This window comes from Balearica regulorum, chromosome 30, assembly GCF_011004875.1.
Source record: "Balearica regulorum gibbericeps isolate bBalReg1 chromosome 30, bBalReg1.pri, whole genome shotgun sequence".
NCBI classification, from domain to species: domain Eukaryota; kingdom Metazoa; phylum Chordata; class Aves; order Gruiformes; family Gruidae; genus Balearica; species Balearica regulorum.
Window position 1 is genome coordinate 19,430 of NC_046213.1, and position 14,768 is coordinate 34,197.

The window sequence follows — 14,768 nt, forward strand, 5'->3', positions numbered from 1 at the left end:
ATGTTGAGGCCTAGCTCGGCTAAGCGAGCCCGCAGCCCCAGTGTGAGTGGGGCTGTGCGAGGGCCGCTGAGGGAGGTTTGAGGCCAGGCAGCCCTTCTGAGGCTCGCACCTTTGGCCTGGGAGCAAGGGCTCGACGTTTACAGTTTTGAGCGTGAATGCAAATTTTTGACGAGAGTGACGTTATGCGCTATGTTGAGGCCTAGCTCGGCTAAGCGAGCCCGCAGCCCCAGTGTGAGTGGGGCTGTGCGAGGGCCGCTGAGGGAGGTTTGAGGCCAGGCAGCCCTTTGGGGCTGGCACCTTTGGCCTGGGAGCAAGGGCTCGACGTTTCCAGTTTTGAGCGTGAACGCAAATTTTTAACGAGAGTGACGTTATGCGCTATGTTGAGGCCTAGCTCGGCTAAGCGAGCCCGCAGCCCCTGTGTGAGTGGGGCTGTGCGAGGGCCGCTGAGGGAGGTTTGAGGCCAGGCAGCCCTTCTGAGGCTCGCACCTTTGGCCTGGGAGCAAGGGCTCGACGTTTACAGTTTTGAGCGTGAACGCAAATTTTTGACGAGAGTGACGTTATGCGCTATGTTGAGGCCTAGCTCGGCTAGGCGAGGCCGCAGCCCCAATGTGAGTGGGGCTGTGCGAGGGCCGCTGAGGGAGGTTTGAGGCCAGGCAGCCCTTCTGAGGCTCGCACCTTTGGCCTGGGAGCAAGGGCTCGACGTTTCCAGTTTTGAGCAGTGAACGCAAATTTTTGACGAGAGTGACGTTATGCGCTATGTTGAGGCCTAGCTCGGCTAAGCGAGCCCGCAGCCCCAGTGTGAGTGGGGCTGTGCGAGGGCCGCTGAGGGAGGTTTGAGGCCAGGCAGCCCTTCTGAGGCTCGCACCTTTGGCCTGGGAGCAAGGGCTCGACGTTTACAGTTTTGAGCGTGAACGCAAATTTTTGACGAGAGTGACGTTATGCGCTATGTTGAGGCCTAGCTCGGCTAAGCGAGCCCGCAGCCCCTGTGTGAGTGGGGCTGTGCGAGGGCCGCTGAGGGAGGTTTGAGGCCAGGCAGCCCTTTTGAGGCTCGCACCTTTGGCCTGGGAGCAAGGGCTCGACGTTTACAGTTTTGAGCGTGAACGCAATTTTTGACGAGAGTGACGTTATGCGCTATGTTGAGGCCTAGCTCGGCTACGCGAACACGCAGCCCCAATGTGAGTGGGGCTGTGCGAGGGCCGCTGAGGGAGGTTTGAGGCCAGGCAGCCCTTCTGAGGCTCGCACCTTTGGCCTGGGAGCAAGGGCTCGACGTTTACAGTTTTGAGCGTGAACGCAAATTTTTGACGAGAGTGACGTTATGCGCTATGTTGAGGCCTAGCTCGGCTAAGCGAGCCCGCAGCCCCAGTGTGAGTGGGGCTGTGCGAGGGCCGCTGAGGGAGGTTTGAGGCCAGGCAGCCCTTCTGAGGCTCGCACCTTTGGCCTGGGAGCAAGGGCTCGACGTTTACAGTTTTGAGCGTGAACGCAAATTTTTGACGAGAGTGACGTTATGCGCTATGTTGAGGCCTAGCTCGGCTAAGCGAGCCCGCAGCCCCAGTGTGAGTGGGGCTGTGCGAGGGCCGCTGAGGGAGGTTTGAGGCCAGGCAGCCCTTTTGAGGCTCGCACCTTTGGCCTGGGAGCAAGGGCTCGACGTTTCCAGTTTTGAGCGTGAACGCAAATTTTTGACGAGAGTGACGTTATGCGCTATGTTGAGGCCTAGCTCGGCTAAGCGAGCCCGCAGCCCCAGTGTGAGTGGGGCTGTGCGAGGGCCGCTGAGGGAGGTTTGAGGCCAGGCAGCCCTTCTGAGGCTCGCACCTTTGGCCTGGGAGCAAGGGCTCGACGTTTACAGTTTTGAGCGTGAACGCAAATTTTTGACGAGAGTGACGTTATGCGCTATGTTGAGGCCTAGCTCGGCTAGGCGAGGCCCGCAGCCCCCATGGAGTGGGGCTGTGCGAGGGCCGCTGAGGGAGGTTTGAGGCCAGGCAGCCCTTCTGAGGCTCGCACCTTTGGCCTGGGAGCAAGGGCTCGACGTTTCCAGTTTTGAGCATGGACGCAAATTTTTGACGAGAGTGACGTTATGCGCTATGTTGAGGCCTAGCTCGGCTAAGCGAGCCCGCAGCCCCAGTGTGAGTGGGGCTGTGCGAGGGCCGCTGAGGGAGGTTTGAGGCCAGGCAGCCCTTCTGAGGCTCGCACCTTTGGCCTGGGAGCAAGGGCTCGACGTTTACAGTTTTGAGCGTGAACGCAAATTTTTGACGAGAGTGACGTTATGCGCTATGTTGAGGCCTAGCTCGGCTAAGCGAGCCCGCAGCCCCTGTGTGAGTGGGGCTGTGCGAGGGCCGCTGAGGGAGGTTTGAGGCCAGGCAGCCCTTTGAGGCTCGCACCTTTGGCCTGGGAGCAAGGGCTCGACGTTTACAGTTTTGAGCGTGAACGCAAATTTTTGACGAGAGTGACGTTATGCGCTATGTTGAGGCCTAGCTCGGCTAAGCGAGCCCGCAGCCCCAGTGTGAGTGGGGCTGTGCGAGGGCCGCTGAGGGAGGTTTGAGGCCAGGCAGCCCTTTGAGGCTGGCACCTTTGGCCTGGGAGCAGGGGCTCGACGTTTCCATTTTGGAGCGTGAACGCAAATTTTGGTTGAGAGTGAGGTGAGGTGTTATGTTGAGGCCTAGCTCGGCTAGGCGAGCCCGCAGCCCCAATGTGAGTGGGGCTGTGCGAGGGCCGCTGAGGGAGGTTTGAGGCCAGGCAGCGTTTTGGGGCTGGCACCTTTGGCCTGGGAGCAGGGGCTCGACGTTTACAGTTTTGAGCGTGAACTGCAAATTTTTGACGAGAGTGACGTTATGCGCTATGTTGAGGCCTAGCTCGGCTAGGCGAGGCCGCAGCCCCAGTGTGAGTGGGGCTGTGCGAGGGCCGCTGAGGGAGGTTTGAGGCCAGGCAGCCCTTTTGAGGCTCGCACCTTTGGCCTGGGAGCAAGGGCTCGACGTTTCCAGTTTTGAGCAGTGAACGCAAATTTTTGACGAGAGTGACGTTATGCGCTATGTTGAGGCCTAGCTCGGCTAAGCGAGCCCGCAGCCCCAGTGTGAGTGGGGCTGTGCGAGGGCCGCTGAGGGAGGTTTGAGGCCAGGCAGCCCTTTGGGGCTCGCACCTTTGGCCTGGGAGCAGGGGCTCGACGTTTCCATTTTGGAGCGTGAACGCAAATTTTTACCGAGAGTGACGTTATGCGCTATGTTGAGGCCTAGCTCGGCTAGGCGAGCCCGCAGCCCCAATGTGAGTGGGGCTGTGCGAGGGCCGCTGAGGGAGGTTTGAGGCCAGGCAGCCCTTCTGAGGCTCGCACCTTTGGCCTGGGAGCAAGGGCTCGACGTTTACAGTTTTGAGCGTGAACGCAAATTTTTGACGAGAGTGACGTTATGCGCTATGTTGAGGCCTAGCTCGGCTAAGGCGAGCCCGCAGCCCCAGTGTGAGTGGGGCTGTGCGAGGGCCGCTGAGGGAGGTTTGAGGCCAGGCAGCCCTTTTGAGGCTCGCACCTTTGGCCTGGGAGCAAGGGCTCGACGTTTACAGTTTTGAGGATTGACGCAAATTTTTGAGCGAGAGTGACGTTATGCGCTATGTTGAGGCCTAGCTCGGCTAAGCGAGCCCGCAGCCCCAGTGTGAGTGGGGCTGTGCGAGGGCCGCTGAGGGAGGTTTGAGGCCAGGCAGCCCTTTGAGGCTCGCACCTTTGGCCTGGGAGCAAGGGCTCGACGTTTACAGTTTTGAGCGTGAACACCAATTTTTGACGAGAGTGACGTTATGCGCTATGTTGAGGCCTAGCTCGGCTAAGCGAGGCCCGCAGCCCCGCATGGAGTGGGGCTGTGCGAGGGCCGCTGAGGGAGGTTTGAGGCCAGGCAGCCCTTCTGAGGCTCGCACCTTTGGCCTGGGAGCAAGGGCTCGACGTTTCCAGTTTTGAGGATTGACGCAAATTTTTGACGAGAGTGACGTTATGCGCTATGTTGAGGCCTAGCTCGGCTAAGCAGAGCCCGCAGCCCCAGTGTGAGTGGGGCTGTGCGAGGGCCGCTGAGGGAGGTTTGAGGCCAGGCAGCCCTTTTGAGGCTCGCACCTTTGGCCTGGGAGCAAGGGCTCGACGTTTACAGTTTTGAGCGTGAACGCAAATTTTTGACGAGAGTGACGTTATGCGCTATGTTGAGGCCTAGCTCGGCTAAGCGAGCCCGCAGCCCCAGTGTGAGTGGGGCTGTGCGAGGGCCGCTGAGGGAGGTTTGAGGCCAGGCAGCCCTTCTGAGGCTCGCACCTTTGGCCTGGGAGCAAGGGCTCGACGTTTACAGTTTTGAGCGTGAATGCAAATTTTTGACGAGAGTGACGTTATGCGCTATGTTGAGGCCTAGCTCGGCTAAGCGAGCCCGCAGCCCCAGTGTGAGTGGGGCTGTGCGAGGGCCGCTGAGGGAGGTTTGAGGCCAGGCAGCCCTTTTGAGCCCCGCACCTTTGGCCTGGGAGCAAGGGCTCGACGTTTCCAGTTTAGAGCGTGAACGCAAATTTTTGACGAGAGTGACGTTATGCGCTATGTTGAGGCCTAGCTCGGCTAAGCGAGCCCGCAGCCCCACTGTGAGTGGGGCTGTGCGAGGGCCGCTGAGGGAGGTTTGAGGCCAGGCAGCCCTTCTGAGGCTCGCACCTTTGGCCTGGGAGCAAGGGCTCGACGTTTACAGTTTTGAGCGTGAACGCAAATTTTTGACGAGAGTGACGTTATGCGCTATGTTGAGGCCTAGCTCGGCTAGGCGAGCCCGCAGCCCTAATTTGAGTGGGGCTGTGCGAGGGCCGCTGTGGGAGGTTTGAGGCCAGGCAGCCCTTCTGAGGCTCGCACCTTTGGCCTGGGAGCAAGGGCTCGACGTTTACAGTTTTGAGCGTGAACGCAAATTTTTGACGAGAGTGACGTTATGCGCTATGTTGAGGCCTAGCTCGGCTAAGCGAGCTCGCAGCCCCAGTGTGAGTGGGGCTGTGCGAGGGCCGCTGAGGGAGGTTTGAGGCCAGGCAGCCCTTTTGAGGCTCGCACCTTTGGCCTGGGAGCAAGGGCTCGACGTTTACAGTTTGGAGCGTGAACGCAAATTTTGTGCCGCGAGTGAGGTGAGGTGCTATGTTGAGGCGTTGCTCGGCTAGGAGAGCCCGCAGCCCCAATGTGAGTGGGGCTGTGCGAGGGCCGCTGTGGGAGGTTTGAGGGCAGGCAGCCCTTTGAGGCTCGCACCTTTGGCCTGGGAGCAGGGGCTCGACGTTTACAGTTTTGAGCGTGAACACTGTTGTCTGCTCGAGAGTGACGTTATGCGCTATGTTGAGGCCTAGCTCGGCTAGGCGAGCCCGCAGCCCCAGTGTGAGTGGGGCTGTGCGAGGGCCGCTGAGGGAGGTTTGAGGCCAGGCAGCCCTTCTGAGGCTCGCACCTTTGGCCTGGGAGCAAGGGCTCGACGTTTCCAGTTTTGAGCGATGAACGCAAATTTTTGACGAGAGTGACGTTATGCGCTATGTTGAGGCCTAGCTCGGCTAAGCGAGCCCGCAGCCCCAGTGTGAGTGGGGCTGTGCGAGGGCCGCTGAGGGAGGTTTGAGGCCAGGCAGCCCTTTTGAGGCTCGCACCTTTGGCCTGGGAGCAAGGGCTCGACGTTTACAGTTTTGAGCGTGAACGCAAATTTTTGACGAGAGTGACGTTATGCGCTATGTTGAGGCCTAGCTTGGCTAGGCGAGGCCACAGCCCCCGTGTGAGTGGGGCTGTGCGAGGGCCGCTGAGGGAGGTTTGAGGCCAGGCAGCCCTTTTGAGGCTCGCACCTTTGGCCTGGGAGCAAGGGCTCGACGTTTCCAGTTTTGAGCATGGACGCAAATTTTTGACGAGAGTGACGTTATGCGCTATGTTGAGGCCTAGCTCGGCTAAGCGAGCCCGCAGCCCCAGTGTGAGTGGGGCTGTGCGAGGGCCGCTGAGGGAGGTTTGAGGCCAGGCAGCCCTTTTGAGGCTCGCACCTTTAGCCTTGGAGCAAGGGCTCGACGTTTACAGTTTTGAGCGTGAACGCAAATTTTTGACGAGAGTGACGTTAGGCGCTATGTTGAGGCCTAGCTCGGCTAGGCGAGGCCGTAGCCCCAGTGTGAGTGGTGCTGTGCGAGGGCCGCTGAGGGAGGTTTGAGGCCATGCAGCCCTTTTTGGGCTGGCACCTTTGACCTGGGAGCAGGGCTGGTCGGATCTCTTGGGACTCTCTGTCTCTTTTGCACCTGAACTCTGTCCAGCTTCTGTAGTGAAATTTCGACACCCTTCTCCGAGGCCAAAGCTGTCAGTCCCAAAACGCGTTCCTGGCATTAAACCTCCCTCAGCAGCCCTTGCACAGCCCCACTCTCATTGGGGCTGTGGGCTGGCCCAGTCCCCAAAAGGGGCCAAGCATCGCCTTAACTTTTCTCTCTCTCTCTGCCCCCATCCTCCTTCAATATCTAAACATCCAGTTAATGCTCCCAGAAGAAATAGTGGGAGTGCTGGGGCAATGATACAACCCAATCCCAACACTGGGGGTACTGGAAGCTCTCTGTCAGGGACACAGCCCAATCCAAGCCCTGGGAACACTGATGATGTTGGAGGGTGTTGGTGTGTGCCTGAGGCCCCCCAAAGCCAACATCTCCTCATGATCCTCCGCAGTCTTTCTCGCTGCCCCATTGGTTGAGCCATCCTGCCCTTCCTACTTCACAGCCAATTGTCGCCTTCTCTGTTCCCTGGAGGGCGGGTTTTTCCCCTCAGTATCCCCTAGTTGGCCACCACTGGCCATTGGCTGATGCCTCTGCCCTTCACCCCACTGCACAATAGGACTTCTCGCTCCCACCTTCTGGCACCGCCCATCTCTCACTTAGCACCATACACCTCTCTGGTTCTTTAGGGTGGGAAGCTGTATGCTCAGCACCATTGGCTATCATTCACTGTCAATCAAGAGCTGACAGGATGTTAATGGGTTTTTCAGGAAGATAGGCATGGCTTGGCTAGGTAGAGACACCGCCCTCTCCTGTGCCACTGCATTAGGGGAGTGTGGGGAGGCCCCGCCCCTTTCCCCACCCCTTGCCCCACCCACACCCAGCTCCACACCTCACTGATAAGGCCCATGCCTTTAATCAGGATTTTTCAGCCCAAAAAACCCACCAGAACCACAGGGCGAGGACAGCCAGAAAAGGCCAGAAATAGAGCAATCATGGGAGAAAACACATCGGAAACAGTTCAACAGAAAAGTGCCAGAAATGGGATAATTGTGGAGGGAAGCAGATGGAAAAACAGGGCAAAACTGCGGGAAATTGGTCATTCCATGGAAAAATGCTGGAAATGGGTCAAAACCAGAGGAAAAATGCTGGAAAGAGGTTGTTCCATGGAATAGTGGAATTAAATGGCTCGGTCTTGGGGGGGAAACAAAGGCAAGTGGTCATTTATTGGAGAAAATTCTGGGAACAGGGCAAATTGACAGGAAAAAATGCTGGAAACAGGTCATTCTGCCAAAAAAAAAGTCTGAAAATTGTTTGTTCTTTGGGGAAAATGCTGCAAATGGGTTGGGTCTGCAGGAAAAAATGCTGGAAAATGGTCATTTCACAGGAAAATGCAGGAATTTGTTTGTACCTGGGAGGAAGCAGCTGGATACGGATTGATTCTAGGGGAAAATGCTGGAAATTGGTCGTTTCTTGAAGAAGGTTCTAGAGAATGGGTCAGACATGGGAAAAATGGCACAAAGGAGTTGTTCTACAGGAAAAGATGCTGGAAACAGGTCAAATCAGCAGGAAAATGGGTTGGATCTGCAGGAAATACACTGGAAATGGGTCGGATGTGCTGGAAAACTGCTGGAAATGGGTTGGATGCACCAGAAAATGCTGGAAATAGGTCGGATGCCAGAAACGGGTCAGTCCTGGATGGCACCTGCTGTCACTTCTCCCACGCGCAGCCCTCGGCGCTGTGGCTTTGTGGCCTCTCCCCTTCCTGAGGGTGACAAAAGGGGCCATGCTGGGGTGAAACGAGGACCAAACGGAGCCAAAATGGGCAAAAATGGGGCAGAGGTTCTGGTGGTTTCTTACCAGACCCCCGAGCACCCTGGGGCAGCCTCCTCCATGCCACCCCTGGGCCCTACCTCTTTTTAGTGGCAACCAGAGGACCCAGATGTTTGGGTGCCCACCCAGCACCCCACAGGGACCCTGTTGTCCAGGTGCCCTTACCGTGACATAGGTGACTTGTATCTCGCTGGTGGGCATCTCGTGGGGGTACACTTGTCGCCCCAGCGCCCTAAACCATTGCCGGTACTGCTCCATCACCTGTGGATGGGACCCACAGCCACGTCCTGAGGGTCCCCATCCCCTCTCGTGTCCCCGGATGCCTGGGACCCCCGTATCCCCCCCCATGGTACCTGCCGGTTGAGGACGCAGTGCACGAGGAAGATGAAGGCTCCCTGCAGGGTGTTGATGATGGTGAAGATGAAGGCCACCACTATGTTGTCCCCCTGTGCCTGCAGCAAGCCCAGTCCCCACGTGCAACCCAGGATACAGATGTGTGCCAGCGCCTTGAACGTCATCACCCTGATGGAACATTCATTTTGCTCTTTTTTCACCCAAAACCCATCCCAGATGCTCTTCTTCCTCCCCAAAAATCTGACACATTTTCCAACAATGTAAAAACCCACCGGGTGTTTTTTAAGGCCGTGACGTCAGCGTTGAGGGAGGAGAGTTTGTCCCGTAGAGTCCAGAGGGTAGTGAGAAAGAATAGCAAATTAACCTGGGCAGAAAGCAGAAACCCATCATTTTGCAAGGCAGGGTCCACGGGGCAAAAATTTGGGGTGGAAAAGGGTCAATGGTGCAAAAAAAAAAAACCACCTGGTACTGATGCACTGTGGCATGACCTTCACCGAGTACACCCAGCCCCTGGGGTATTTGCTTAATACTGTCCTTAAAGGTGAGTCTAAGTTTGCTATTTTTGCCCCAATTTTTCCCCCTCCACCTCCTTTCAGCAGCAAAACACCCACCAGGATGATGACACAGATGGGACCGAGGAAACTCCAGATGAAGCCTCCCTCCATGCTCAGCCAGCAGCTAAAAAGGGAGGAAAAAAAAAAGGAAGAATACCCCAAAACTCCATTGGTGATTTTGCTGGCATGAAAATACCTGCATCTGGATGCTGTGGCATCTTTTTTTTTTTTTTGGGGGGGGGGGGGGGGGGGGGGATATGATTTAGGCAAAATGCATGATGTTCTCTCCATTGATGATCCCACCCCACTTGGTTGACCCCAGCCTGGGTGCTGGTGGGACTCACTAGTGCTCAGTGCCGTAGCCACCAGGATGGATGGCGGCGGAGATGGCCACCACAATGGCCGGCATGCCGTAGCCCACAGGGTAGATGTATCTTTTCCTGAAGCGACTGGTGCTGGTGTAGTTGAGGACACGCAGGTTCCTGACAGTGAGGAAGAGGTGCAAACCCTCCAGGAACATCCAGGCAAAGCAGGCGAGGAATAGGTAGTGGAGCAAGCCCGCTATGATGGCACATGCCAGCTTGATGGGGGACAACAAGGCCATGTTAGGCTCCCCAGTGTCACCACAGTGTGGCCTGGGGAGGTGGTGGCATCTCTGGCACTTGGAGATGTTCCACATGGCCTTGAGGAACCGCAAGGAGATGCTTTGGGCTGGAAGCTGACCAGAGACATCCAAATGTCTCTTCCAGGCTGAGGTATCCCATAATTCAATTGGCTCAACCCACAGAGAAGAAGGGACCCAACAGCCTTGAGGAACCCCAGTTGGGTGGACCTACTTTGAGTTGGAATTGGTCTGGAGACCTCCAAACATCCTGTTCAACTTTGGTTATCCTGTAATTCAGGCGCTTTCACTCACCTGGAGAGAGATGGGACTCAACAACTCTGAAGACCCTCAATTAGTTGGACACACTTTGAGCGGAGATTGGTCTGGAGACCTTCAAACATCCTGTTCAACCTCAATTATCTTGTAATTCAGGTGCTGCCACTCACCCAGAGCAAAAACAGAACCAACAACCTTCAAGAACCTCAACTAGTTGGACCTGCTTTGAATTGAGGCTGGACCAAACCTTCCAGCCTCAGTTATCCCATAATCCAGGTGCTTGCATCCACCCAGCCTGAGATGCAGGAGGTCTGCTGGAGCTATTAGGGTAGAGGCTACAGCCAAGAGCCGTGTCCCTGGGTCCTTTTCACCACAAGCTCCCCAAAGACCTCGTGGAGACCCAGAGGAGCAAAATGAGATACCAAGGAGCCCCTGAAGGCCCCAAGATGCTCAAGGAGACCCTGAGGAGCCTGTGGGGACCCCCAGGAGGTTCAAGATGACCCTGAGGAGCCCCTCAAGGCCCCAAGATACCTAAGGGGACCCCAAGGAGCCCATACCTGGTTGGCAACGTAAGATGCAGCCACGAGGAAGAGGAGGTCGGCAGCAAAGAGGCAGATGCTGAGCTGCAGGTGGAGGGTGATGCTGACGCTCCAGAGCGAGCGGCACAGGAGGAAGGTGACGATGGCGAGGAAGAGGCAGACCAACGATACTGACATCCCCACGTAGGTCACCACTATCAGCGCAAAGCTCTCCTGCAGGTGACATCATATGCGTGACAACACACACGTTCCATCCAGCGTGTGACCACACAGAACTGTTCAGGAAGGAAGAAAACACCCCAAAAATGGTTATTTTAAGGGTGCAAGTGGGATCTTACCGTGATAGGGTGGACAGCCATGAGGATGGCGAAGGTGGAGAAGTGGTTGCAGGCACAGATGGAGTGGAGGGTGTCACCCCCAACACGGGTGCAGCCCGAGGGCACCCAGTGGCCTTTGGTGCCGTTCACCTGCCAGTACACGCAGAGCGGCTTCTCACCCGCCTGGAGAGCCTGCTGAGCATCCCACCATTGGATTGGGTGTGGAATGGGATGGGGATGTGCCAAGCTTGAATTTGCACCGCAGTGGAGATGCACTGACCCCAAATTTGCACAGGAGCCAAATTTGTACCTGAACGGGCATGCACCAACCCCAAATTTGCACCGGGATGGGGATGAACCCCAAAATTCACCATCACTACGCTCCAAATTTGCCCTGTGGTGATGCCCTGTTGCCAACCCCCGTTATAATTTGCTGTAATGCACCCGATACCACAAACCCTCTTACGCTTCCCTCGTGCAAATCCCCAGCCCGTGCACCCCCCAGAAGCACCCCCAATCCCAGGGCAGCCCCCCAGCACCCACCGTGTGGTGCTGCAGGGTGATGTTGAAGGTGCCGTTAAAGGTGCTGCCAGCTTTTGCCACAGTGCCACCAACCACGTGGGAGTTGATCTTTCCCTTCGTGATGTTACTCAGCAACCTCTCTACTTCCTTGTAGACGATGAAGGCCACTGCACGCTCATCTGCCCAGAGAACTGGGTGAAAACGCACCCCCAAAAATACCAAATTTGTTGGGGTTTGAGCTTTTTTTTGAGCAGCATGGTGGCCATACCTGCTTGGCCATTGCTCACCACCTCATGGCAGCTGATGGTCAGGGTTTCCTTGCCCACCGCCAGCACCAGCGTGGGCTGAGGGCAGCTGTCACGCACCACCTCCACTGTGGCCTCTGATTTGGGGTGAAAAAAAGGCTTTTTTGGGGTCTTTTGCCTCCCCTGGGTGTTCTTGCCCTGTGCTCTTGCAGAGCTTGGGGAAGGGATACAGTGATGCCACCAAGCTGGTTCTTGGGGCACTGCAATACTTTTGGGGGCATTGCAATGCTTTTGGAGGTGTTGCAATGCTTTTCGGGTGCTGCAAGGTTTCAAGGGGTGGTTTGGGGGCACCCATGGGTGCTGGCGTACCCATGGTAGAGGTGCTGAAGTTTTGGGGGCCAGAGCCAGAGCCTTTGAGGGCTGCCTGCAGCACAAGGGCTTCGGTGCTCTGCAGCAGCAGATTGGTGGCTTTGGTGGTGTTGGCCTCCATCTGCAGCTTGTTCAGGACGGTCTGGGGTGGGGGGGGGCACGTGTCAGGGCACACGTGTGTGTCAGGGGGATGCACATGGGGGAGGGCAATGCAGGGGAGGGATGTACGTGGGGATGGACACATGTACAGGAGGTGCACGTGGGTTGGACACATGTACATGAGGTGCACACATGTACAGGGGCTACATATGGGATGGACATATATGGGGATGCACACAAGTAGGGATTCACGCTGGGCACGGACACGTGTAGGGGACAGGCACGGGACATACACGTGCGTAGGGGATAGGGATGCACAGGAGGATGGACATGTGTAGGGGATGGACATGGAATGAACACATGTAAGGGATGGACACAGAAATGCACATGTGTAGGGGACACATGTACAGGACAGACACAGGCCATGCACATGTGTAAGGAATAGACACCAGGACAGACACGTGTAGGGGATACACGCAGAAGGGATGCACATGTGTAGGGACTGGACGTGGGGTTCTACATGGGAATGCACATGTGTGCAGGGGATGCACATAGGACACATGGACACACAGACACGCCCAGCCCCGGGCACGCACGTGTGCCCGCCCCCACATCACCTGCAGGTTTTTCTCTGTGGGCTGGGTGCAGGCTTTCTGCAGGAGCTGCTGGGTGGCCTGCAGCTGGGTGCAGGTGTCCCCTGACAGGGTCTGGGGTGCAGGAGTGTTGGCATCGACTCGCACCCCCCGGGCATCTGTCTGTCCTTCCCTCCCACCTCCAGCCCACCATCCTCCATCCCTCCCTCTGACCATCTGTCCTTCCGTCTGTTCCGCCTTCCATTTCTCTGGTCCTTCCTCCCTCCCTCCCTCTGTCCATCCTTCCATCCTTCCCCCCAACCATCCATCTGTCCCTCCATCCCTTACTCGGACCATCTCTCTGTTCCTTCCTCCCTCCTTCTGTCCATCCCTCCACCCATCCATTCATCTGTCTGTCCCTCCATCCATCTGTCCATCCCTTCCTCCAGCCCTGCATCCATCTGTCCATCCATCCACCCCCTATCTTTGCTCCCACCCCACTTCTCCTTCCACCACCCACCCCCCCCCAAACCCCACCTTGTTGTCACCGCACGCCTTTTTGTCTGCCTCCAGGATGGGGATGTTACAAGAGCGCTCTGGTATGGGGCCAAACGCTGGGTCAGTTTGGGGCCTCTCAGGGAGGGGGTGCCCCATCCTGCCCTGCCTGTGCAGCTTGGGGGGGGGGGGGGGGGCTCAGAACCCCAGAATGGGGGAAAAAGGGGGGGTAAAGGAGAAAAAGGGGGGGAAATGGTAAAAGTGGGGTGTTTGCCCCCTTACGCTGGCAGATGATGGAAGAGTTTTGGAGGGTGGGGGCCATGCCGGGGGGGCACCCACAGACCCAGAGATTCTTCTGGGGCCTCATCCTGTGATGACCCAGGCAGCAGCTGTTGATGGAGCAGCTGTGTTGACCACAGGACACTGCAGTGGACATGGGGGGGACATTGGAGGGACACGGGCGGGGGTCCCAGATGTGGGGTCCCTCCCCTCGGGGGGGGGGAACAGGGGGACAGGACCCAGATCTGAGTCTGACCCCCCCGATCTCCCACTGTGACCCCCCCCCCCCCCCAGATTCCTCACAGCCCCCCACCCTTCACAGCCCCCCCTAACCACTCTGGTTCCCCCTACTCACTTGGCTGGTTGCCCTCGGTGGGGGGGAGGTAGCTCAGGAGGTGGCACAGCACTGCGGTAGGGGGGGACAGGGGGAGATCAGCACCCCAGGACACCCTCCCCCCCCCCCACCAAGAGTAAGCCGCCAGGATCAACTCTCCCACTTTTGGGGGTCAGTGCTCAAAATCCCCTTTTGGAGGTCAAACCTTAATTTTGGGGGCTCAATCCCCTCTTTTGGGGCTCATTCTTCCATCAGGGCTCAACCCTCCCCTTTTGAGGTTAAACACCCACTTTTTGGGCTCTACGTCCCCATCAGGGCTTAAAACTTTCTTCGATGAGGGTCAAATCCCCCCTTTTTGGGTCAAAGCCCTCCTTTTGGGGTTCATCCTACACATATGAGAGCTCAGAACCCCATTTTTGGGGCTCTCCCCCCCCAAAGCTCAAACCCTTCTTTTGGGGGGCTCACACACCCCCCCCATAAGGTGTCAAAACCCCCTTTAGGGGCTCAACCCCCCCCCCCCATTTCAGGGCTTGACACTCCCCTCCCAGCTCCAGAAGCCCCATTTTGGGACAATTTCAGGCCATTTTGGGCTGCTTTGCACTGCAGCTCCTACAGCCCCGACCTACTTCTGTGTCTGCCTCAGTTTCCCTTTTGCCATTTCCCTCCGTTTCACCTCAAAATCCCACCCAGGGGGGCACAACTCACCCCAGAAGCAGGCGGCGAGCGGGGGGCACCCCATGACAGGAGACGGGACCGGGGACACAGTGGCCCCACAGCACCAGTGGCAGAGAGGAAGTGTCACCGGACGGCCTCGAAACCACCAAACGGCCCCACAAACCGCTTCCCTCCCTCCATCCCTCCCTCCTCCCCCACCATTCCTCCCTCCCCCCGCCCCATCCCCAGTGTGGGCTGAGGCCTGAGGCTGCTCATGGCACGTGACAGCAGTGACGGGTGTCCCCTACCCCAACACCTGGGTCCATTCATGGAGGGACTGACCCCATGGCCTCATCCCCGTCCCCCCCCACAACACCTGGGTCCCTTCCTGGAGATATTGTCCCCATGACCATGTCCCCACCCAGACAACTGGGTCTCTTCCTGGAGGCATCAACCCTGTGGTCTCATGTCTGCCTGGACGTCTCTGGGTCTGTTCCCAGAGAACCTGATTGCACAACTGTGACCTCATTGCCTGCCCGGACGCC

The 14,768-nt window shown here is 57.4% G+C and overlaps 1 protein-coding gene across 1 annotated transcript; it reads right to left on the reverse strand.

Moving 5' to 3' along the window:
• Positions 1-7,189: 7,189 nt before the first annotated feature.
• On the reverse strand, positions 7,190-14,363 carry LOC104636776 (adhesion G protein-coupled receptor E4). The gene is made up of 16 exons (XM_075738036.1): positions 14,275-14,363; positions 13,591-13,641; positions 13,239-13,379; positions 12,999-13,057; positions 12,507-12,596; positions 11,791-11,932; positions 11,445-11,558; positions 11,198-11,355; positions 10,676-10,846; positions 10,356-10,550; positions 9,263-9,498; positions 8,976-9,042; positions 8,637-8,728; positions 8,364-8,532; positions 8,176-8,271; positions 7,190-7,942 (listed from the first exon to the last, which is right to left on the reverse strand). Exons 1-16 carry the CDS (start codon positions 14,306-14,308, stop codon positions 7,889-7,891), a joined length of 1,869 nt encoding a protein of 622 aa, XP_075594151.1. The 5' UTR covers positions 14,309-14,363; the 3' UTR covers positions 7,190-7,888.
• Positions 14,364-14,768: the final 405 nt, after the last annotated feature.